Source organism: Thalassophryne amazonica, chromosome 12, assembly GCF_902500255.1.
Source record: "Thalassophryne amazonica chromosome 12, fThaAma1.1, whole genome shotgun sequence".
Taxonomy (NCBI): Eukaryota; Metazoa; Chordata; class Actinopteri; order Batrachoidiformes; family Batrachoididae; genus Thalassophryne; species Thalassophryne amazonica.
The window spans coordinates 86,792,098-86,810,949 of NC_047114.1; the positions used below are offsets into that span (position 1 = coordinate 86,792,098).

The following is an 18,852-nucleotide window of genomic DNA, read 5'->3' on the forward strand; positions in this document are numbered from 1 at the left end:
TTGTGATACTAGTGGTAGAGGTTGAAATAGCAGTACAAGTAGTGGAAGTAAAGATAGTACTGCAAGCAGTAGTGGTGATAGTGGTGGTAGTAGTACGAATCATGGTAGCAGAAGTAGTAGTGGTCCAAATAGTGGTGGTGATAGTAATAGTGGTACTAGTTGTGGTGGTAGTGGTGGACACAGTAATAGTACTACAAGTAGTTGTGGTGGCTGTAGTAGTAGCAGTAGCAGTAGTGGATGTGGTAGAGAACAAGTGTATGTAAAATAATAAAAATTGTATTCTGAAGGTGGACCAGCAGATGTCAGGAGAATCTCTCTCTCTCTCTCTCTCTCTCTCTCTCTCTCTCTCTCTCTCTCTCTCTCTCTCACACTCACACACACACACACACACACACACACACACACACACACACACACACACACACACACACACACACACAGTGTGAGAAAATCTCTCAACCTCTGTGCTTCTTCATGAGACCACTAGGTGCCACTGTTAATCTCCCAGTAGAGGTCATTGATTTCTGCCATTGTTGAAGCTCCCACACAAAACATCAAGTCTTAATTTCACGACTTAAAGGAGAAATGAATTCAGTCAATAAATTTAATGATAACTTCTCCTGGTGGTTACAGATTTTACATGTTAAAATGCTGCCTGTACTGTTTGTTTTTTTGTTGGTTTTTTTTTCTTTTTTTTTTGGGGGGGGGGGGGGGGGGATTTTGGTTTCTTTGTTTTGGTTTTTCAATCACGTTTCTTATGTCTTCAGGGTGAAGACGGATTTCCTGGTTTCAAAGGTGACATGGGTCTGAAGGGTGACAAGGTCAATCACCATCATCTTTAATGTCAATGCTGCTGCTTTTCCAGTCAAGATAATAACAATGACAATAACAGTCGCTGGCACTTTTTTCCAGGGTGAGGTTGGCGTTCTAGGACCCAGAGGAGAGGATGGCCCAGAGGGACCCAAGGGCAAGTCCGGACCCAACGGGGAAGCTGGTCCCATGGGATCAGCTGGAGAGAAGGTGCAAAATTAATTCCAATGTTCAAACACAAGTTTAATCTTCAGGGACACTTGGTGGGGTGCAAACGTAGAAAATCACAGCAGGTCATTATGAAGGCAAGAATTCAACATTCTTTTGTCTCTTTTAGGGAAAACTTGGCGTCCCTGGGTTGCCTGGGTATCCTGGAAGGCAAGGACCCAAGGTAAATGATTTGGACAGCAATGAGGTGGTCATCTGACTGAAACAGTTTGAATTTTGCCTGCTCCCATTCCATACTGACATCAACTGTAAGAGATTTAATGTCTTGGTCAAGGAAGCAGTAATGTGATGTAATATACAGGCAGATGACTGCTGTTGTCTTGAGTGAACTTGCCATCCAGCACAGTTCCTCAGTCCCTCTAAATCACTGTGCACCTGCTACACCGAGCGGATATTCACCCACCTTTTGTAGCAAATAAATTAATTATAAATTTTACACAGAATGTTTTTGTTAAACAGTTATATGAAACATACACGAGTTCTGGTCAGGGATGCATTGGTGCCATGTGTTGCCACATCTACCCCACTACAAAAGTGCCCTGAGTTGTTGATGGCAACCACCCAGGCAGACAACTGACCCATCCTTGCCTTCCAGAAGTAGTCTAACTGCCACAGGAGCAGATATGTGAGCGCACTCTAGCCTTCTGCAGCAGCTAGGATCCTCAGTACTGAGGCAACGGCGTGCTGGATCTCACACACAGAGAACCACCCCACATGGCCATACTGTTGTAGCTGATGTTCTTCATCATGCAAGTAGTAGTCCATGACAATAATGGTACCTAATTGGTACCACTTAAGGGGACTGAACAATGTATGATAGCCATGTCAGGATGGTAGCTATAGTAAGGGTCAATGAAGAATTGCACAGGGGTCCAAATTTAAAAATGCTCCAGTCATATTGAAGAGTATACCACATTATTTGTCTGATCATAAAGATTCAAAAAAGGTCTAGTTTGGACTATCTATGACAGCAACAGCAAGAGTGATACGATACGATACGATACGATACGATACGATACAATACAATATACTTTATTATCCCAAAAAGGGAAATTCATCTTGGACTCATATACTGCATACATTGCACTATAAAAACAAATACGAAAAAAAAAAAAACCCACAATAAAAACAATAAAATCCATAAAAACAATAAAAACCCCATCCAATATGAATGGTGTGGCAAGGGTATGAATGGGAATGAAACGGTATGAATGGTGACAAGGGTTAATTTCTATTTGTACAGGAGTCAATAGTTAAACTTGCTCCAATTTTGGTTAAAAAAAAGTGATTTAAAGTGTTGGTTGTGCCAGTAGGATTAATAAATGGAATAGTTTTGACAGTGTTGAATCCTTGGTTTGAAAAGTAAAGGTCAAACAAGGTCAACATCCAGGGGTGCTGAAAAGGGGAGAATAAGGAGAAGGATTCTTGGCACCCAGAGAGGCCCTAATACAGTTATAATACTGACAAAATGATATTGAGGGTGGCCCAATAAGATTTCTTTTCATGGGGCCCAAAATCCGTGGTGGTGCCCCTGTCGGCGTCCATTGGATTCTATGACATATGTAACCCCGTAACTTGATAACTAAAGCATGATGGATGGTGCAAACTATTCCTTTTTAAAACCCTATAAAATCAAGCAATAATTTGCATCACTTTTTACCAAATTTGGAGCAACTTTAAATTTTCACCCCTCTACAAAGTAAAAGTGGCCTTTGGCACCATTTTTTGCTGGTTTTACCCCATAACTCCATAACATTCAGTCCAAACTACACCTTCCATTTTTCTTTTAATTTTTCTTTTTGTGGAATCTTTATGATAGACAAATAATGTGGTATTCTTTACTAAATGATACCTGCCACCCTCGGATGTGGGATGGCCATGATATGTCTGGATTGTGTTGTTTAGTACCCACAAGTGGTGCTAAAAGTCTGCTTGGCCCATGGACTAGAGTACTTTTACCTGAGTAACTAAAAACTGTCGAGAGAGACAATCCAGCCTTTGCCTAAGGTCACTGGTTACATCGTGAATCTGGATCTTCCATCCAGAGACCAAGATTGGAAGCACCAGGGGGTCTTATTTATAACCGCTGTGCATGCACAAAACGGAACCTAAAAGATGTGCACGACAATTTGAACACATATGTTACGATTTAAAAAAACAGACATGGCAAAATGTTTGCATATGAACATTTTGGAGAGGCTGAAGTGAAACCTGATACATGAGTAACAGCATTACTCATAAAATGATGGCTTATACCAGTGAGTCATAACTTATAGACTTAATAACACATATGTCATATTTACATCAACTTTATAATAAATCAAAAATTGGCGTTGTTAGCTGTGCGAGTGAGCTGTAATTATTCCAGAGGGACTGTTCAGTTGTTAGACATACAAACTGACTGGGATCAAACCGCGTTTGATATTTCACCAGTGCTGTCTGCCACCACAGCTGCTAAATGTAAATATGGTAGTGGACGACATGAGTGGATTATGTTCCATCATTCAGACAAGGTGTGACGTCCTGCCTGATATTACTGCTATGAAGCACCTGCTGTACCTCCTGCACTTTTATATTAAAAACGGGCCCACATTGTCTTCCCTGCTCAGATTTTTGTTTGGAGGCAATTTGAGAAAATCGGAACCCGCTTGACAGCAAGTGTCATTTTTCATTGGTGAAGTTGATGTACGTCTCAAATAACTCAGGATTGTGTAGATAATTTCTTCCCCATTCAGTGAGTGCGCTTTCTTTCCTGTAGTGATTTCGAAATAAATATGACATTAAATTACTGTAACTAAAGATAAACATTATTTTATTTTTGTTCATGTAATTTGTTTATTTGCTACAAAATAACAAACTCAGGTGACGATCCTCTAAATGTGGGGATTCCATTATTACGTCTGCCAAGGACGTACTAAAATCATTGGCATTTACTTATTTATTTGTCTGTCTGTCTGTCAGCAGGATTACGTCAAAACTACTGCACAGAGTTTGATGAAATTTTCACCACAGATAGATTTTAGGCCATGGAAGACTCCACTACATTTTGGAGGTGATCTGGATCCGGATTCTGGATCAGGATTTCAATTTGTATGCTTCACTTAGATTAGATTAGGTTAGATTAGACTAGATTAGACAGAACTTTATTAATCCCTTGGGAAGGCTCCCTCAAGGAAATTGAGCTTCCAGCAGCATTGTATAGCGACACACAGGGTAAGAAGCACACAGAGTATCAAAAATGAAAGTAAAAAAAAATTGCAAATATAAATACACAACAGTAAATACCAGACATACTGTCTCGGTTTTTGAGGATTACACTAAAACAATTTAATGGATTTTCACCACATTTTCACCACACGTTTGTGCTAGGCCTTTGAAGACTCCTTTAAATTTTGGAGGTGATCTGGATTCGGATCTGGATTCTGGATCAGGATATCACTTTGTAGACTTTTAAGGATTTCGTCAGAACAACTTCACGGATACGACATCACAATGTAAAACCAACATCAGGAAGACACTGTTTTGTTTCAGCTTGTGAATTAAATATCACATTGCAACATCTTGATCTGTTGGACCATTCTGGATCAGTGTGCAATTATTGTATTGTGTTGTGGAATCCGGATCCAAGTAAAGTCCGGGTCACAATGTGAATCACATATCTGTTATTTTGAGTCCTTGTCAACCCTTGGTGGATGTCAGAAAACTTGAATTACTCTAGTTTTGGTTTGTTTTTTCAGATGTTGTACAGTTATGTGTGCACGTGTTTGCATGCACCCACTACGCAGCCTTCTAAAGGCCTGTCTGATCAACAAATCTGAACACGCTTCCCTTTGCTCTCCTCGTACCTGCTGATGTAACACAAACCCAAGCGGACGCTCAGTCTGGCCTCTACGTATTGGGATGTTAAACGGCACGGTCACCTGGTGGAGTCATCAGCTGTCCTCCCTCCTTAGACTCTTCTAGACCTCATTTCTTATTCTGGCGTATAGCTGAGGCGCTGTCGTGCTTGACCGCCGTGCCGCTGCTCCTCCATCGAGATGTGCTGTTGCAGCTGGTTCCTCTCTGCTACGCTCAGCATTGACAGCTTGGCACTGATACGACAGCTCAGATACACCAAACTCTCAAAGCGTCCACACAGGACAGTGGAAATGTCCAAATGAGAGACAAAGAAACGAGAAATCCACATTTTGCACTTTGACATTTCATTTGTGGTTATTTTACCAATACATACTTTTTGCAGTTGAGTTAGTGTAACACGAATGCAACAACTGCTAATGAAAATGCTGGAGGCAGTCTACTTTTAATAAAAAGTAACATAAACCATCTGATATAAAGTGTGAATGTGAAATGTTTGGCAGAGGTGGAAAAACCTCAGCTTCAGTGAGTAAAAGTCCAACCACATATTTGTTCCATCCACCAACTGAACCAGCTGATTCTAATTAGCTGAACTCTTCAGGCAGTGTTCTGGCTCCTACACTGTTCCGTTCTTGCATGGACTGGGTGTTGGTACAATTGTGGAAATCACTGACTTGACTTTGGTGCTTTTGTTGGCGAGGAAAAGTTTCCTGACCTTGGCTTCTCGGACCAGGCTATGATCTGTTGAATCAATTGATTGCAGCACTTGAGAACCTAAGTGAGGAATCAGAGTGTCTGGGTTTGCGATTGCCCTGGATTAAGACTAAAGATTCAGGCTTTTATTGATTTTCTGACGTTGGCTCTCAGAAGTGTATCTGCATGTTGTGAAAGTGTTGAACTTGTCTCTCAGCAGTGACATTCATGTTTCTGGTTGTCCATCCATCTATCCATTTTCTTCCGCTTTATCCGGAGTCGGGTCGCGAGGGCAGCAGCTCAAGCAAAGCCGCCCAGACCTCCCGATCCACACACACCTCCCCCAGCTCCTCCAGGGGAACCCCAAGGCGTTCCCAAGCCAGCCGAGAGATGTAGTCCCTCCAGCGTGTCCTGGGTCTTCCCCGGGGCCTCCTCCCAAACACCCCCTTGGGAGGGGTGTTTCTGGTTGTTCTGACTTTAAAATCGAGAGATGCCTGAGAAGAGGTGGACAGAGGTGTTTGGTGATGCCGATATCTTTGCAGGAGAACAAAGGTGCAAGTTTTAGATCTTGGTGTTTCTTGTCTTACTGTGTGGTTGTGAGACGTGGACTCTAACAAGTGACCTAAGGTGGCAACTGAAGGTCTACACTCAAAGAAATTACTCAGTAGATGAACTCAATTCAGTTATGTGCAGGATTTCCATTTAATAAATATATGTAACCCCAACTCAAACAAAGCAGATCCATGCAAGATAATTTAATTAAATTTAATTGGGACTACATATATTTATGAGATGGAAATCCAATCCAATGAGTCAGTTTTTTGGGAGGATCCTTGGGTACTGCTGGAATGACTTTGTGTCAGCAGTTACTTAGGGAGACTCAGATGAGAAGTATCACTTCCATTGTGAGGAAGCATCAGCTTCAACATTTTGACCATGGTCGTAGCACGTTTCTACATGCACGATCCAGCACAAAGGTGCCTCAGTGTTGAAAACCCCAGTGGCTGGAGAAGGCCAAGGCAGTGCCCATGCTTCACCTGGCTGTGGCAGATGGTTATTTTTGAGATGCAGGGATGGACCTATTGTCTGTCTGGGTGGTTCCCATCCAGAACTGAAGATGGTTCTGAAGAAAGTGTGGCACCAGCACATGCTTTGAGGCTCGACTTGACTTGACTTCTGAGCTAATCACCTGTTTTAAGTGCACAAGTAAAAGCAATACTTGGTTGGAAATTTTACTCACTAATGCCAGGATTTTCCACCTCTGTTACTTGTTTATAATAACATATTCAATATTTTTTAAACTGTGGCACACACTTCAACCTACATTATACACTGTATATTATAGCGCATACAATCATGCATTATGATGGTGTTTTTATAACCCAATCTCATAAGTTTTTTCATGCTCCCGTCACGAAATGAGTCACATTTTCGTGACAGGGTTTTTTTTTTATCTTACTATTACGAACCCTACCCCTTCCCATAACCGTAACCATAACTATAACCTAACCTTTTCCCTTCCCATAACCCTAACCATAAGCCCCCAGACTCCCCTGCATCACTTTTCATTTCGTGCTCCCATCACGGAATGTATTCGAATGAATTCCTGCTCCAATTAGGAAAATATGGCACTTTTCATGGCAATATCACAAATCAATACGTTAATGTATATTTCGTGATTCAGCATCACGAAATGCTGTGAGTTATGGTAGCGTTTTTATTTACTTTAAATGGATCATTTTGTCCAAAGTTGGTTTTATTTGTCTTTTGCAGTAAAATATGGTTGAGGTTATCTTATAATCATGCCTAAAGTCTTTCAGTTATTTCTCATTGCATGCAGCAGTTATGCTACTTCAAGAAAAATGAGGCCTTGAACACCTCATTTTAGATTGCAGTGACTTAAGTCACTTATTCCTTATCTGAGCTCCTGTTTGCTCTGCATTTTTATTATGGAGTGTATGCATCAGCCCTCTGATGCCTTTCAGTTATAGTATTTCAGACCTTATTTTTGCTCCATAATTATCATACAACTAAATAAAAATCCAGTGTTCCCACAGGATGTTATCATCAGTGTTATAAAATGTCTGTGTCCTCACTAGTGGCTCAAATCCTGGCCTATTTGCAGCTGTCATCCCACTTAGTTATGTTTGAATCCTTCCCCTGGCTGTGTCTTTGACTGTTTCACCTCTTCACCCTCTTTTAACATCTTTTCCACACTGTTAATTCTCGATGCCATTCGCAGTAGCTTCAATGAACTGTCAGGCCCATCCCGTGGTGGCCCGCCTTTCAGTTTACCATAACTGCACCCCTGTGAAAAACAAATGAAGCTGCGGAGAGCCCCCTCCCTGCTGTCCGACTCTTTAGCTCTTTAAATTCTGCCCACGCCTTCTCCTCCTCCTCCTTGTGGTGCTTTTGCTTTTCCTGCACATTTTAATATAATCATGTGTAAATATGCATAAGTGTTACAGATGTGCATTAAATCACATGTGCAAATATTTGATCGTGTGCTGAACTTTGCCCTGCTCCTGAGATGAACACTTGCACAGCATCGTTATCCAACCTAATGCTGCACAAAGCGAGGTTGCCTTTCTAAGCAGCTTTGCACTCCTCTATCCCCCCCATCCAACTGTGATTGCTATCCCTGTATTTGTTTGACTGGCACCATTACTTCTATCAGAGGGTGCAGTCTGTGAAAACCCAATGACTGAATTGCTGATGGGTATCAAAGTGACTCTGCAGCTTTTCCTTCCTTTTTCTTTATTTGCTTCCGCTGGTGGTTTTTAATCTTTCAATTTATTGTCTAAACTGTACCAACATGCAGACAGCACCTGCATGTGCTGTTGTGTGTCAGAACATCACTGAAATTTTGCCTTCAGCTTGTTTAACTGCAGGAATGCCTTAATTATGAGGTGCACTCAGTGTTTTCCCAATAAGTAACCTCTGCCAGGAAGCTAGAAAAGTTGCGGCTGTTTCCCTCATCCTCCTCTATGACATCATTAGAGGATATACGAGGTCTATTAGAAAAGTATCCGACCTTATTATTTTTTTCAAAAACCATATGGATTTGAATCACGTGTGATTACATCAGACATGCTTGAACCCTCGTGGGCATGCGAGAGTTTTTTCACGCCTGTCGGTTACGTCATTCGCCTGTGGGCAGTCTTTGAGTGAGGAGTCGCCCACCCTCTCGTCGATTTTTTCATTGTTTAGGAATGGCTCAGAGACTGCTGCTTTGTTTGATCAAAATTTTTTCAAAACTGTAAGGCACAACTGAGTGGACACCATTCGATAAATTCAGATGGTTTTCGGTAAAAATTTTAACAGCTGATGAGAGATTTTGGTCTGGTAGTGTCGCCGTAAGGATGGCCCACGGCGCCTGACGGCGATCTGCGCTTCGAGGTGGCAGCGTCTCGCCATTTCAAGTTGAAAACTTCCACATTTCAGGCTCTGTTGACCCAGTAAGTCGTCAGAGAACAGAGAACTTTCAGAAGAAGTCGGCATGAGGAGTTTATTATTTGTAATGAAAGAACGTGCGGGCAGAGTCGCATGTCGGGCCGGACCCGACCGCGGGGGGTCGCGACAGGAAAAACACCTCCGTTGGAAACCTTAACATGCAAGTTGGAACATGCCCAAGCTGTTAAACAATTTCTCAGTTACTCACTTGTTGAAAGCCATCAAAAGCCGCCTGAATTTTACAAATGGTTTTCAACACGGAGGTGTTTTTCCTGTCGCGGCGCACACAGATTCATCGAGTCGTCACGGAAACGACTCGGCGAATTTGCGCGCACGTCTGTCATTACAAAATGCCCTTAAACAGTGGAATGTCCGCATAAACTCCTCATGCCGGCCTCTTCTGAATCTTCTCTGTTCTCCAACAACGTCCTGGGTCAACAGAGCCTTAAATTAGGATGATTTCAGCTTGAAACAGGCCGACGACGGCGCCTGGAAGTGCTGCAGGACGTCCCGCTCCGTGGGAAGTCCATACAGCGACAGAAACACCCCATAATCTCTCATCAGCCGTTAAACTTTTCACCGAAAACCAGCTGAATTTCTCGAATAGTGTCCACTCGGATATTCCTCACAGGTCCAGAAAAAAGTTTGATAAAGCAACGCGCGCCGTCTCGAGCAGCGTGTGAAACAAAGGAATTCAGCCGAGAGGGCGGGACCACATCTCACTCAAGGCCTGCCCACAGGGAAATGACGTCACCTAGGCGTGAAAAAACTCACGCATGCGCACGAGGGTTCAAGCATGATTGGTGTAATCACATGTCAATCAAATCCATATAGTTTTTTTTTTTATATAAAACTGCCGGTTAGTTTTATAAGATACCTCGTACTATGGCAGAAATGTGGCATACTGTTTCTGACACTTTTCTCTTTCTCTCTTTCTGTACTTAACAGGGGTCCAACGGTTTCCCTGGATTCCCAGGGGCAAATGGCGAGAAAGGAGGACGGGTGAGACCTACGATGTGTTTTTCTATTCTCAAGTAACGACATCTGTACTTGGACATTGTGAAAGCTACTGTGTGACACTGTAACACACAGGATGGAAGCCTAGTCAAACTAGATACAGTAACTCCAGCACGTTGCAACAACCTGATCAAACAACCCAACTCATATTGTGTGATTGTTTTGTTTATTTTTTTGGGGGGGGGGGTCCGTGCATTGGTAACATGGCTTGTGTCTGTCCTGTACTGTATGTGATCTCACAACCTCGAGCAGCACCCTTATGCTACCCACCCCCTCAAAACCTGATTCCCATCTGGATCTCAGCATCAATATAACCTGTTCTGTTTGGCCTTAGGCCACACCCTTGAATGCAGATGTATCACTACCACCTGGTGGCAAAACTGAGTGACTGAGTGACTGAGTGTTATGGAGTTTTGGGGTAAAGACAACAAATATGGTGACAAAAGAACTTAATTTCAGTTTGCAGAGGGGTCAAAAGTTAAAGTTGCTCCAATTTAACTAAAAAAAAAAAAGGCCCTATTCAGACTGGGATTGCAATCCTACTTGAGCAGGATTAGGGCCGAATCCGTTTTCTGAAAGTGAATGGAGCAAATCAGATTTAAACCGGATTGTTTTCCATCCAGCTGAATCCACATCTCTCAGGTGGATTCAGATGGATTTGAGTGGGATTTGCTGAGGTCTGAATGCAAATATGGCTGGAATCCAGCTAGTTCTGGGATCATGACTACAAACATCCTCACTACATTCGTGTGCCCATAGTGTCCTCTCTCTACTGTAGCAGCGCTCCCACGGCCAGATTACACACCCACGTTCACACGCCCAGATTACACACGCGCATTCCCACGTCCAGATTACACACGCGCATTCCCACGTCCAGATTACACACGCGCATTCCCACGTCCAGATTACACACGCGCATTCCCACGTCCAGATCACACACCCACGTTGCCACGTTCAGATCACACACCCGCGTTCCCACGCCCAGATTACACACCCACGTTCCCACATCCAGATTACACACCCACATTCCCACATCCGGATTACACACCCGCGTTCCCACATCCGGATTACACACCTGCGTTCCCACGCCCATATTACACACCCGCGTTCCCACGCCCAGATTACACACCCACGTTCCCACATCCAGATTACACACCTGCGTTCCCACGCCCAGATTACACACCCGCGTTCCCATGCCCAGATTACACACCCGCGTTCCCACGCCCAGATTACACACTCACGTTCCCACATCCAGATTACGCACCCACGTTCCCACATCTGGATTACACACCCGCGTTCCCACATCCCAATTACACACCCGCGTTCCCACGCCCAGATTACACACCCGCGTTCCCACGCCCAGATTACACACCCGCGTTCCCACGTCCAGATCACACACCTACGCTGTCATGTCCAGATCCACATCCACACACTCCCGCACTCTCACTTCCAGACACTTCTCATTTGGCTTGAATCAGATTGACTGTGTGTGCAGGATTTGAAAAACAGGTCTGAACACAAGCAATCCGGATTGAATTTGGCTCGAACTGGACTTCCAACCCCAGTCTGCCTTATTGGTTGAGGCTTCTAAAAAGGATGTGTTTTCCCCATCTGTCATGCTTAGCAACAGTAACCATGACAGCCCCCCCAAACACACACACACACACACTCTTGCACACACACACACACACATATCGTTCCTGCGACAGAGGTTCTTTTCATATATTCCAGAGCTGCCCAAATCTGCTCCTGGAGGATACCTGCCCTGCATGTTTTTTCACTCTCCCTGCTCCACCTACAGCTGTTGAACTCTGACAGGTGTGCTTAGCCAATGAGGAGCTGAGTACAGAATTATATAATCATTTGCAAGCACAGCAGGTAGACATGAAAACATGCAGGGCAGGACAATGTTGCCACAGTTACTTTGAAAAAGTAATCCAATTACTGATTACTGATTACTCCTTGAAAAAGTAACTTAGTTACTTTACTGATTACTCAATTGGAAAAGTAACTAAGTTAGATTACTAGTTACTTTTTTAGTTACTTTCCCCAGCTGCCCACAACAACCCTCTACCACCTAAACATGACAATGATACTTGTTTTGCCAAAACTCACTTTATAGTCACCCTTTCTTGGCTTCAATGAAAATAAATACTTGTTTTATAAAAAGTAAAATAAAGACCTCTTTCTTGACCTCATATTTAACTGTTGACAGCACTGTAACAGTAAAACTTGCAATTTCTAACCTACATTGTTTATAAATGTAACTATTAAATTCATTCTAACATTTTTCTAACATTTAAATTCTCTCTAAACATTTTACTTGTCGAAATTATTATTATTTTAAGTACTATTAGTAGTTGTAGTAAAAAAAGACTTCAAAACTGGACCTTTAATCTAGGGGTGTTGTGCCCCACGCCCCCATTCCATCTGGATTCGCCCCTGCTTTGGCGTTTGAGCACAAAGAATGGATAACATTTATTTATGCAGAAAACATGACCAGATTTACAGGTAAGAAAGTTTTACTGCGTTTTCACATCATGTGGTCCTCAGAAAGAGAGTTTAGGTGCATTTGAGTGGAAAATAGTGTTAGTTGTTGACGCGTCGCGGAGGATCAGCTGTTTTTAGCAGCAGATACGGAGCGGCTCTGAGAAAAAAAGCATAAAATGTCTTTGTAAAGCTCAGTGCAGGTGTGCTGTTGTCACTGTGCTTTAAGAGGTGAGGACGAGTCGTAGCTGTTGCAGAAAAACGCGGATGAAAAGCTCACAGCTTGCTTAAAGTGTGTAGTTCAGTCGAACCCTGACCACCTGCCCACGGACCAAGTTTAATGCTGCTATCGACCCACAATGTAAAAATAACAGTAACGCACAGTGACTTAGAGAAGTAACTTTAATCTGATTACTGATTTGGAAAGATTAACGCGTTAGATTACTCGTTACTAAAAAAAGTGGTCAGATTAGAGTAACGCGTTACTGAGTAACACGTTACCGGCATCACTGGGGCAGGAGCCCTCCTGGAACTGATTTGGGCAGCCCTGATATATTCTCGTCACATTCACATAACTGGAGAGAATATGAAGGGAATGAGAATCATATAGATTTATGTATGTTTCATTTGTAGGATGAGTGTTGACTTACTGTTTCAACCCCTGTGCGTGGTGCTGGACAGGCACAGTTTAGCATGATGCTTTCAAAATTGCAAACTACAGACTCTTTTATTAACCTCTTAAAATTCTTTAGGGCTTGATAAATCACATTGTGTGTGCTAAATCAATCTATTTGCATGTTCTCCTCCCAGTATTATGTGCACTCAGGTGGACACACACCAAATTGCATATTCTTTAAGGCTGACATATGACACATGCAAACCTTTAGTAAATCATGTCCTTGGTGTGGAACATGGTCACAACTTACAGGTGGGAAAATATCTTTCAACTTGTAAATTTTCTCAACTTTTTAATTTCTGTAACAAACATACAGGCAGGTGAAAGCATAATCTCTATGATGCAGATCGCAAAGACTTCTAGGACCTATGCCTTAGACCACAAGGGCATCCAGCCTAGCAATTTATGTCACTGCTTTCCATAACTCAAGCACTCGAAGGACAGCTGACAAGCGTATTCCACTGTGAGAACATAATGGCAGAGCGGTGCCTCTGAAAGGGCAGATAGAAGAAAGGCTCGGAGGGAGGGAGAGAGAGGAAATGGTCGGTGGGGGGGGTATTATTGACAAGACAAGTTCAATTCCGCTCTCAGACCGGCGTCGTGAGGCAGACACCCCTGGACCCAACATGCTAGAACTGACAGGTAGTTCAAGCTGTCAAGTGCCTCTGGGCAACCACTTACCGCAACCATCTGATTATTTATTTTTCACCAAAGATGCTCAAGTGGTTTTATTTCATCCCTGACTCAACATCCCTCAGCATTTGTGCCTGTTTGAGGCATGAGTGTATTTGCTATTGTAGGAATGCTGCAGTCTAAACTTCTGAAAAGAACATAAATACTGCACTGGCTACTGCTATATGCAATGGTTTTGTCCTAAATCAAAGCTTTTGTTTTTCTTTCTCAGGGAATTGCCGGCAAATCTGGCCCTAGAGGGCAACGTGGCCCAACGGTAGGCAATCCAGCTGTCTGCCAAGTCAGCATAGCCCTCCATATAAATGATTTATTGAGTACAAATGAAATCCCTTTCCTCTGTGTGGTTGTGTATGGGCACTGTATTTTCTTGTCTTTTTAAGGGATAAGCACTGAGTGAGAGGTTGGAGGAGAGTGGAAGGCACTAGACATTGATTTTAAAGCATTAGTCCAATTGCATGCATGTATTTAGTGTTTTGTTTGTTTTGTTTTTTTTGTTTTGTTTTTAACAAAGAACAGAAAGCCAAAAATTGCATTTGCTTTCCTGGTGATTTCATAATGCTTCTCTTTCTGTCCATGTAGGGTCCACGTGGTGGGCGTGGTGCTAGAGGACCAACAGGGAAACCAGGTGCAAAGGTGAGGGCTCTGACTTTAACATTACACTTCATTAGAATGTGGCAGAAAGCATGTCATAGGAACTATGCTGAAACTGTGTTGCCTTTGTAAGGGCCCTTTCCCACTGGCGTTTAGGAGGATTTGCGCATGAAATGAGGAGACAAAAGCTGAGCATCCGCAACAAAGGTGGGCGGAAATGACAAATGTCCCAGGGTGGATCAGCGAATACATGAGGAAGAAAAGCGGATATAACAGGGAACAGAAGCAAAGGCGACCGCGGAGGCGCCCCCATGAGGGGCACAGCGGCCGTGATGCACTCGCTTCATCCGTGCCCACTCTCTCTGCATGCGCGACATACCATTTGCGACCGTGATGTGGCCGTGCTGGGCACGCATCATATCTGTTTGGCACACTGTCCCGGTCCGCCGCCAAGCTGCGCCAACCCGTCGGTTGCAGATATCAGCAGATGACAGGGGATATGCGGCGTGTTGGTTGTGTATTTCCTGCGTATGTCTTCAGTATGTGTTCAGGCAGTGATGCGGATCTCATCTGCAGCAGGATTTTTGAGCCGCTCAAAAATCCTGCTGCGGACATGCGTGCCTCTGCGGATGATCACGGACATGTTCGGATGGCGGCCGACTCATACAGGAATGTTACACGGTTACTGTGGTTGTTTGGCGGATGTGGGCCACTTTTCTGCGCAATCCATCCGCAAATCCTCCTAAACGCCAGTGGGACAGGGCCCTAAGATGAGTCCGTTTCAGGCAGTTTATCGACATACTCCCCTTTAAGGTCTGCATACATCCCCCCACCCCAAACATTTTTTTTTCTTAACAGTAATTTTAAGCAGATATGATAACTGCTGATTTGTGACCAGGGGCATTATCCTAATTAAAACTCATTAACTATCATGGTGTTAAGTTCCGTATCCAGAATATTCTCAACTTTCTCTTCTGAGATTCCTATAACTTTAGTTATTTGATTGCTACGCATTCACCTGCTGTCCATTACCAAGCGATGACCGCAAGCAGTGTTTTCCTCTGTGGGGACAGTTTCACAACGTCCATACCTTCTCTCTACAGCTCTTATATATAGTTGCCTACATACATTTGTACTGTTGATTAAGTTGAAGTATTATTCCCTAATGTGGCGAAGACTAGATCACACACACACACACACACACACACACACACACACACACACACACACACACACACACACACACACACACACAACACACACACACACACACACACACACACACACACACACAGACACACACAAAACCAACTGGTGGACATCTGTGTGGACTTAATCACTCTCAAAAATTTGATGTTCCTCTGTATTGTTAAAAATGTTTATTAATATGGCCTAAGCAGTGGGCCACCCTTACCATTTTTCCTTACCACTGTCGCCTGTGTGCTTGCTCTAGGGGTTGATAAGGTTAGACCTTACTTGTGTGAAGCACCTTGAGGCACCCTTGCTGTGATTTGGCTATATACGTAAATTAAATGAAATGGCAACCGTATCATCATTAACTACAGTGCCATTTTTTTCTATTTTGACAACTACTGCCAAAAACCTTCAGTGGGCCTTATGCAACCTGATAAATGTACTTCTTGCATTTATAATTTTTTTTCATACTTTGGGAATTTTAATCTATAGATGAATGCAACCTATAAGTGCTCAAGACTTGTAGTAAAAGTCATGCTAATGGTCTGTTGTGTTCATCAACTGTTTCAGTAATTGATTTAACATTTCATAACTTTTAAGTAGTTTTACAGTAGTTTGAAAGTCCTACATAAATTACAGATCAAAATTACTTTGACATTATCCTGTTTCGCTCTACTGAAATGTAGTGCAATCTCAGTGTCATAATTTGACACCTCGACACGTATCTGGTATTTTCTTGGGGTGTTATTTATTATTTATGGCAATACACTCTATTCATAAAGGGGTCGGATTTAAACATGCAGTTCTCACAATTCTCTGGGTTTGCGGAATCTGCAAGCCCATCGCACTAAAAGAAAGTCATTTCAGAGAGACTTAAGAAAATGTTCTTGCCTGAGGCCCAGTGTCTTCTACAAAACATCAAATGTGGCTGCACCTGGAAGGAAAAAGAAAATTAGTTACCAGAAGACTTTAAATAAATTCTGTTTCATTAAATGCATTTCACTTTCATAGACAACCCATGAATTCTTCAGCTGACAGTAGTACATAAAATCCAAGAGCTCAAAATGTAAAAGCTCTGGTTTCTCTACAATTATGTGAAATGAATGTTCAGGAATTTTAAAAACTACAATCTGTGACTCATCCTATTAAACTGGACCATCAGAATTGTGGACTGGCATGTGGTGTAGAAATGTACACATAAGCCTTGTGTGACCACAGTGATTTATTCACACTGCATACGTGATTGAGGTTGATTTGATTCTCTACTTTTTTCTTTTCTTGTCAGGGAACCTCAGGCAATGATGGACCTCCTGGTCCACCAGGAGAGAGGGTTAGTGTTACATTTTGTTTGATCAGTATCACCCACGCTTATAAAGTTTGTGTTTTTGTATTATTTTCATTAAAAGCTAATTAATTGTAACTCTGCTTTATTGATATCCAGCATAACTGTATTTACGATGCTATGTTGAATCAGCATTCTCACTGACATGACAATGAAAGCTGTTTTTACAATAAAATTGAATTTTAAACTGAAATCCAATGAAACTCAGATTATCATTTAAAATCATGTTTTTCATGTAACATGTCATACCAGAGAAGTCACATCTGTCAAAAAATACATAATGAAGGGGAAAAACACGTATAAGTCACATTGGGGAAAAACACGTATAAGTCACATTGGAGTATAAGTCGCATTTATATTTTTAAACATGTATTTCACAAGAATTCAAGAAAAATCCATTTTGTAGCAATTTGTAAAGCCTGGTCAGTCACACGGTACCCTAAAGAACACAGGCTAAATATCTGGAATGTTGTGTATCTTATTTTGACTGTACTGAAAACGTATTGTACCCTGATTTTTATGTACTCTCATACCCCTGTTTTTTGATCAATCGCTTTGGGTTATAAGTCACAGGCCCTCCCACATGAGTAAAAACAAAAAATTTAATGCATGACTTATAGTCTAGAAAATATGGCACTTTCTTTTCTCTTATTGTAACAAATTCACATTTCTTTTCAGGGACCTCAAGGACCGCAGGGGCCAGTCGGATTCCCTGGTCCGAAAGGACCCAATGTAAGGAATGCCTGTCCCACCATCTAAGAAGTTAAAACTGTCTCAAGAACCTTGTGTTGATACTTTTCACATGAACCTTTCAAATAACAAACTTTATAACCTGGTGTCATGATTTTTATGAACTGCCTACCTATTAATGTCCAGGGCCCACCAGGAAAAGACGGACTGCCCGGTCATCCAGGACAGCGAGGAGAGACGGTAAGTCAATAGCGATGTCCGTGAATGTACCGCGTGCTGTTGTTTGACCCTGAATGTCACGCGTCAGTGCCCACTCAATCCTTCACCCGCTTAGATAAAAATCGAGTGTGGCAGAGGATGACAGAGGGAGCATACAGATTGCGTTGTTTGAGTGGAAGTGACAACAACAACAGAATATGGAACATATTGAGTACATCATCAGGCAGCAATTTTGAAAATGATCATGCTGACTCTAGACCTCTGACTGTATCCTGGTGTACACAGCATGATTTTAAAAAAGCATCAAGAGAGCTAATCCAAGCATGTCACCCTTTCCTGTAAACAACCTGACTAAAACCTGAATAATAAAATAAAGAGTAGTAGGCACAACTTAATGCTGTACAGCCTCTCAAATTTCAAAAAACTGACAAAATGTAGTTTCTACTGAAATTCAAGCATTATAATGTTGCATTATTTTTAAACGTTGCAAAATTGCAGCTCATTTTAATGTAGAAAACATGTTTATCTGGGGGGAATTCCATACACTTCTTGAGGGTGCTTAGGAAAGCGCAATTAAGCACCCCCTGCTGGTGACCTTCTATCGCTCCACTATAGAGAGCCTGCTGACCTACGCAGTGTCAGTGTGGCACTCCAGCTGCACTGAAGATGACAGGAAGAGACTGCAGAGGGTAGCAAACACTGCCCAAAAAAAATCATTGGCTGTCCTCTGCCCCCCATTTCCACCATCTACACCTCCCGCTGTCTTAGTAGGGCCAAGAACATTCTCAAGGACAATACACACCCCAGCTTTCACCTCTTCAACCTGTTGCCCTCTGGCAGGCGCTACAGGTCCATACAGGCCAGGACAAATAGACTCAGAGACAGTTTCTTCCCCAAAACCATC

The 18,852-nt window shown here is 42.5% G+C and overlaps 1 protein-coding gene across 1 annotated transcript in view; it reads left to right on the forward strand.

Annotated features, from left to right (window-relative positions):
• Positions 1-18,852, forward strand: part of LOC117521658 (collagen alpha-1(XI) chain-like) — a 221,153-nt gene that overhangs the window by 124,600 nt on the left and 77,701 nt on the right. Inside the window, 9 exon segments of the mRNA XM_034182979.1 lie at positions 768-821; positions 913-1,020; positions 1,148-1,201; positions 9,988-10,041; positions 14,124-14,168; positions 14,492-14,545; positions 16,983-17,027; positions 17,718-17,771; positions 17,916-17,969. Coding sequence (XP_034038870.1) covers positions 768-821; positions 913-1,020; positions 1,148-1,201; positions 9,988-10,041; positions 14,124-14,168; positions 14,492-14,545; positions 16,983-17,027; positions 17,718-17,771; positions 17,916-17,969 — 522 coding nt within the window.